The sequence below is a fragment of the Pyrus communis genome, chromosome 4 (genome assembly GCF_963583255.1).
Source record: "Pyrus communis chromosome 4, drPyrComm1.1, whole genome shotgun sequence".
Lineage (NCBI taxonomy): Eukaryota > Viridiplantae > Streptophyta > Magnoliopsida > Rosales > Rosaceae > Pyrus > Pyrus communis.
In genome coordinates, this window is record NC_084806.1 from 1,184,706 (window position 1) to 1,192,224 (window position 7,519).

The window sequence follows — 7,519 nt, forward strand, 5'->3', positions numbered from 1 at the left end:
GCCTAAAAAATAACTGCATTGTGAACATAATTGTGAATACAATAACGGGGAAGATACGGGACCGAAAGAGTGAAAAACAAGGATACCTAGCAACAATACTATTGACGTTAAGAGAGGTTAAAATGCTTATGTGAGTTTTTCCGGCCCTTAAAAATGGTGAATAACCGTGGCTTGCCATCAATTGTCCAATTTTTTTTTTAAAAGAAGAAGCAATAGTACCATTTACCAAGAGGAGAAAATTAAAGAGAAAGGGAGTTCCTCTATTATGTTTATTATGTTTATCATTTGTAATTACAATAATTGTATCTTGTTGTATGTAAACTGGTTTTAATATACACACACAAATATATATAATTGTCATTGGTGTTATAAATAGGTCGAAGTTAGAGGAATAACCTTTTTAATGGTAGGTGCAAGGTGGATGTAAAATGCCACACTAAAACTATAGCACAAGCAGATAACAAATAAAAGGCAGAGAAATAGATGATGTTACTGATATTTTTCTCTCGTTCTCTTCTTCTTATCTTTTTCTGTTACATGAAAACATGCGGAGTGCTCTATTTATAGAGCAACTCCAAACTGATGCACTTAATGCATTTTGAAATTTACGACACTTCGTCTGACTATACAATCTCTATGTATTCAACTTTCACTTTGCATGGGCATTGAAAACTTTTGCCCATGCTGAAGAATTATGCTAATGAACTGTGGGCATTCATTGCCATCAGACTTTTCAACATCCATCAGACTTTTCAACACTCCCCCTTGGATGCCCACATATCAACATGAGTTGCCTCGTTAAAACCTTGCTTGGAAAAACCCAGTGGGAAAAAACCATAGCGAAGGAAAAAAAGTACAACTTTTCCTGGATCGTTGATATAGTGTCAAGTATGCTTATGTTGCCTCGTTAAAACCTTGATAGGAAAAACCCAGTGGGAAAAATCCTAATCGAAGGAAAAAGAGTACAACAAGCATGTATCATGGATACTCCCCTTGATTCTGCATTCTCCAAATTTAGCTATTTGGTAAGTCGACGTAATCCGATGCCTTGCACTAACTTCTGAAATGTGCACTTTGGTAGAGATTTGGTGAACAAGTCCGCCAGATTTTCATTTGAACGGATTTGTCTGACTTCAATAACTTTAGCCTTCTGAAGCTCATGAGCACTGAAAAACTTTGGAGATATGTGTTTAGTTTTATCGCCCTTGATGAAGCCTTCCTTCATTTGGGCAACACAGGCTGCATTATCTTCATGGATGACAGTTGGGTTGTCTGTCTTCGAAGCTAGACCGCATGAATTCCGAATATGATGGATCATTGATCTTAACCAAGAACATTCACGACTTGCTTCATGTAAAGCAAGTATTTCTGAATGATTTGAAGATGTAGCAACTAATGTTTGCTTGGTTGAGCGCCATGAGATTGATGTATCTCCATTCTTAAACACATATCCAGTTTGTGAGCGGGCCTTATGCGGATCAGAGAGGAAACCAGCATTTGCATATCCAGCAAGGACCTGGTCATCTGTGGAGTTCTTTGAGTAGAAGAGACTCATGTCTGTTGTCCCACGAAGGTATCGCAATACATCTTTGATACCTTTCCAATGGCGAATTGTTGGAGCAGAGCTATACCTTGCTAATAAGTTAACTGAAAAAGCTATATTTGGTCTAGTACATTGTGCTAAATACAACAAAGCACCTACTGCACTGAGATATGGTATTTTTGGACCAAGGACCAGTTCATCATCTTCTTTTGGACGAAATGGATCTTTCTTAATGTCCAAAGAACGAACGATCATTGGCGTGCTTAGTGGATAAGCCTTGTCCATACCAAATCGTTTCAGAATTTTTTCAATGTAAGGTGATTGGTGGACCAAAATTCCATTAGCACAATGCTCGATCTGCAGGCCGAGATAATATTTTGTTTTTCCAAGGTCTTTCATTTCAAATTCGCTTTTCAGATATTCAGCAGTTTTATTGAGCTCTTCAGGAGTTCCAACTAGATTCATATCATCAACATATACTGCCACTATAGCGAATCCAGAATTGGATTTCTTAATGAACACAGAAGGGCAAATAACATTGTTGATATACCCTTCTTTGATCAAATACTCACTGAGACGATTATACCACATTCGTCCAGATTGTTTCAGACCATACAATGATCGCCTTAATTTGATCGAGAGCATACCTCGTGGTTTGTTACTTGTTTCAGGCAACTTAAGTCCTTCTGGGACTTTCATATAGATGTCAGTATCTAATTCTCCATATAGATACGCAGTGATGACATCCATAAGTCGCATGTCAAATCTTTCTGAAACCACTAAACTTATTAAGTAACGGAACGTAATTGCGTCCATTACAGGAGAGTATGTCTCCTCATAATCAATTCTAGGTCTTTGAGAAAAACCTTGTGCAACGAGTCGTGCTTTGTATCTTGCGATCTCGTTTTTCTCATTGCGTTTCCTTGTGAATACCCATTTGTAACCCACGGGGTTTACACTAGGCGGGGTTTGGACTACTGGTCCAAAAACATTTCGCCTTTCCAAGGAATTTAATTCTGCCTGGATTGCATCTTTCCACTTAGGCCAATCCTGTCTCTGTTTGCATTCATCAACAGAGCGGGGCTCAATATCATCACTTAAGATGATTTCAGTGGGTACTGCGAATGCAAACATATCATCAATGATTATTTCATTCCGATCCCACAATTCATTTGTACATGCATAATTTATAGAGATTTCTTTGCTTTCATGGACTTCTGTCTCTTCAGGGACATATGTCTCATCAAGGACATATGTCTCATCAAGGACATTTTCTTTTTCTGAAAGTCCAGAATCATGAATTGGGGATGTATCATTCATTTTCTCTTCCTGAATGATTTCATTTGGATTCAGTTGTGCCCTCGACTTTCTCTTTCGAGGGGCTGAATCTTTTGAACCTGGGGGTCTACCACGCTTCAGACGTGCACCAGATGAATCATTCGCTGCCACTTTATTTTGTCCAATAGGGACATCAATTCTTGCAGGTACATTTGTAGCTGGTATATGTGATTTTGTCACTTTCATAGCATCATTAAATGCATCTGGCATTTGATTGGCAATGCTTTGAAGATGAACGATCCTTCTCACTTCATTTTCACATTGAATGCTGCGAGGATCAAAATGAGACAAGATGGGAACAACCCATGTCAGCTATTTCCGTTCTTCTGGAACGGTTTTTTCTCCCCCTAACGACAGGAAAATTGTCTCATCAAAGTGACAATCAGCAAAACGAGCTGTAAACATATCACCTGTCAAGGGTTCCAAATATCTAATGATAGATGGTGAATCAAAACCCACGTAAATTCTCAGTCTACGCTGAGGTCCCATTTTAGTGCGTTGCGGCGGTGCAATAGGCACATAAACAGCACAACCAAAAACTCGTAAATGGGAAATGTTTGGCTGATGTCCAAACACGAGTTATATTGAAGAGTATTTATGGTTGGCTATAGGTTTCAATCGAACCAATGATGCAGCATGTAAGATGGCATGTCCCCATGCAGAGACTGGCAATTTGGTTTTCATAAGCAGAGTGCGAGCTATTAACTGGAGTCGCTTGATCAATGCTTCTGCTAAACCATTTTGAGTATGGACATGAGGAACAGGGTATTCAACATCAATGCCCAATGTCATACAATAATCATCAAAGGTTTGAGACGTAAATTCACCAGCATTATTAAGTTGGATTGACTTAATGGGATAATCTGGGAACTGTGCTCGTAACTTAATTATTTGAGCAAGGAGTCTCGCAAAGGCTACATTCCGAGTAGACAAGAGACAAACATGTGACCATCGGGTAGATGCATCAACCAAAACCATAAAATATCGAAATGGTCCACATGATGGTTGAATAGGCCCACAAATATCCCCTTGAATTCTTTGCAGAAATGATGGGGATTCAGCATCAACCTTTAGTTGAGATGGTCTAATTACCAACTTCCCTTGAGAACAAGCTTTGCAAGGGTTATCATTTAAGGCAGCAATGTGTCTGCTCATTAATGGATGTCCATTAGAGTTGGTAATGATCCTACGCATCATGGTAGATCCTGGATGACCAAGACGGTCATGCCAAAGCATGTAAACTTTTGAATAAATGAACTTCTGGTTCATGACAGTATGTGATTCAATTGTCCTTATGTATGTATAATACAATCCACTTGACATACCACGCAACTTCTCCAATATACGCTTCTGGGTATCATTGAAGGTAATTCATAGATACTCCACATTTTCTGCACTTTTTGTTTCAATATGGTATCTATTTAAACGAATGTATTTGAAACTCAACAAATTTCGAGTAGATCGAGTAGCATACAATGCATTCTGTATGGACAATATTGTTCCATTTGGTAACATAATCTGAGCTTGCCCTGAACCTTCAATTACATCTGAAGGTCCTGATATTGTTATTACCTCTACTCTTGTAAGTATTAAGCTTGAGAAATACTTTCGATCACGAAGTATTGTATGTGTGGTTGCACTGTCTGCAAGACAAATATCTCTGCCATTTCTCATGTTTTGAGAATAACCACAGTTTTTATCCATGCTCTCTGAGTAAGAGAATCAGAGTTAAAAGCAAGTTATAACAAGAAATTTACATGCCACTTTTATTGAATCTGAAATACTACAAGTTCAGCATAATAAAAGTACATCAATGATTCAATCGAACCGGTATACTTCATTTCTTCTTTCCACAATAAAATCTGGAACATCTAGATGAGTTGTGTTCAACTGTCCTGATAAGTCAAACACTGGATCAGGTATATCCATTGGTCTAGCCTGGTCGAGAAAATTGGTCTCGACACCCTTCTCCTTGAGGGAGGCTTGATACAGATCTACTAGATGTTTTGGGGTACGACAAGTACGCGCCCAATGCCCATTGCCACCACACCTACGGCAGGCTCCTTTAGAGTTCCTGTGGGCATTGTTCATATAAGCTTTGCCTTTGTGGCGATTCGCATTTTTGAAGCTCGGTCCTGAATTATGCCTCAGAACCTGGTTATGAAACTGAACTCCATGGTTATTGCCTTTCCTATTCCATCGACCTCGCTTGTGGCCACGTCCTCGTTTATGATTATCACCACCAGAGGATGTGGCGTTCACTTCGAGGGAAACAGCATTCACTTCTGGGAATGGTGCAGATCCAGTAGGTCGGGAATGATGGTTTTTCATCAGGAGTTCATTATTCTGTTCAGCTACTAAAAGCACAGATATCAGCTGGTTGTACTCAGTGTAGCCTCGCGCTCTATACTGCTGCTGCAGGAGCACGTTGGAGGCATGAAATGTGCTGAGAGTCTTTTCCAGCATATGCTCCTCAATAATAATATCCCCACAGAGCTTCATCTGAGAGGTAATTCTGAACAATGCAGAATTGTACTCTGCCACTGACTTGAAGTCTTGGATCCTCAGATGAGTCCACTCATAGCGGGCCCTTGGAAGAATCACCGTTGTCTGGTGATTGTATCTGTTTCTCAAGGCATTCCAGAGAGCTAACGGATTTTCAACCGTTAAGTACTCGCTCTTTAGCGCCTCATCAAGATGGCGGCGAATGAAAATCATGGCCTTTGCCCGATCTTGAAAGGATGAGTTGCTCTCTTCCCTGATGGTATCTCCAAGATTCCCTGCTTCCAGATGGATCTTGGTATCCAATACCCAGGTCAGGTAATTCTTCCCGGTAATATCCAGGGCAGCAAATTCAAGCTTCGTCAAGTTCGCTATTTTCTTTTCTGAAAGAAAATGAGATGTGTAAGAACTTGCAATAATATGTATTCCTGGAGGAATATGATGTTAGAACTTTTGGTTCTTACAAATTTTTCATTTTGATCTTCAGGCCAAAATGATAAGGACTCGAAACTTATGGCTCGAGATTTTTAGGGTGAATGAGGAGGGCGATTGTACCGCACCATTCTCATTGAAATAATGTAATATAGAATGGGCAATTATTCCGCACCACTCAAGTAACAGGAAAATTAAATATGCAAAGCAGTGTGGGCGATTATACCGCACTACCTAAAATTGCAATGAAATTAAACAGCAGGTAAATTTATATATGCAGGGTAGGGTGGGCGATTATACCGCTCCACCTAAAATTTGCAGTAAAATTAAATATGCAGTCCAAGATAGGCAATGATACCGCACCGTCTTGGATCGCAGTAAGAATAAATTTGCAGTTCAAGATGGGCGATTGTACCGCACCATCTTGGATTGCAGTAAAATTAACATAAATAAATATTGGGTTAGTAATCAATCTCTACACCAAACAAGTAATCAAAGATGTATGTAACCGTTAGATTGAGAACTAAGAGCAGGCATGGAGCAAACAGTTCATCGCGAGGGTATACGGCGCAGTTAAGGCAGAGGAAGAAGATGAACATTAAAAACCTTAAAGGAAACATTTTTCTTTCTTTCGTTCGTTCGGCGAAGAGAGATGAGAGAATAAATATATTTAGAGACTCGTGCTGATAACGTGTTATAAATAGGTCAAAGTTAGAGGAATAACCTTTTTAATGGTAGGTGCAAGGTGGATGTAAAATGCCACACTAAAACTATAGCACAAGCAGATAACAAATAAAAGGCAGAGAAATAGATGATGTTACTGATATTTTTCTCTCGTTCTCTTCTTCTTATCTTTTTCTGTTACATGAAAACATGCAAAGTGCTCTATTTATAGAGCAACTCCAAACTGATGCAGTTAATGCATTTTGAAATTTACGACACTTCGTCTGACTATACAATCTCTATGTATTCAACTTTCACTTTGCATGGGCATTGAAAACTTCTGCCCATGCTGAAGAATTCTGCTAATGAACTGTGGGCATTCATTGCCATCAGACTTTTCAACAATTGGCTGGTTTTTGTATGAAAATATTGTAGAATTGATATGTTGTACAATCATATCGTTTTCATGTGTGTTCACAATTCAGTATGTGAACGCAGGACCTTTTAAATCCTTAAAATAATATATATTTCACAATTCAGTTGTCAATTCATCTCCATGTGTGGATTGAACGATGGAGGAGTAGCCATCTACGCGTTTAGTTCATTTAATGCTATAGCTGTGAAACCCTTAAGAGCACAAGACTTTTGGGGCTCGTTAAGGGCTATATAAAAGGGACGAATACAATTTATAAGCAGTTTGACTCGCAAGAGAAAAGAAACATCACATTATTATTGAGCACTTATTGTAATTCACATCAAATATTTACAGAGCACTGCAATGGATGTAGTCCAGTTTTGAGAGTGAACTACTTAAACCTTGTTATCAGTTACTTAAATCTTTATCTTGAGCTCATCAAGAGTTGACCGTACTGATTTTTGTTAACCTCCTGGTCTTGATTAACCTCCCGATTTTGAGTGCTAACACAATAATATCACACAAATTTGTATCTAGTGTGAGTAGCCTTGAAATAACCAATAAAAATATACGGGAAAAAAATAAAATAAAAGTACTTCTGTACATCTAAAGCATTCTAAATTTTA

The 7,519-nt window shown here is 38.7% G+C and overlaps 1 protein-coding gene across 1 annotated transcript; it reads right to left on the reverse strand.

Annotated features, from left to right (window-relative positions):
* Positions 1 to 4,699: 4,699 nt before the first annotated feature.
* Positions 4,700 to 6,868, reverse strand: LOC137731207 (uncharacterized). The gene is made up of 2 exons (XM_068470310.1): positions 6,823 to 6,868; positions 4,700 to 5,766 (listed from the first exon to the last, which is right to left on the reverse strand). Exons 1-2 carry the CDS (start codon positions 6,866 to 6,868, stop codon positions 4,700 to 4,702), a joined length of 1,113 nt encoding a protein of 370 aa, XP_068326411.1.
* Positions 6,869 to 7,519: the final 651 nt, after the last annotated feature.

Coding starts and splice junctions, on each gene's coding strand:
- LOC137731207 (XM_068470310.1), bottom strand. CDS start 6,868: ATGGCAATGAATGCCCACAGTTCATTAGCAGAATTCTTCAGCATGG. Junction 5,767..6,822: donor AGCAGAATTCTTCAGCATGG/GCAGAAGTTTTC, acceptor ATTTTCTTTCAG/AAAAGAAAATAGCGAACTTG.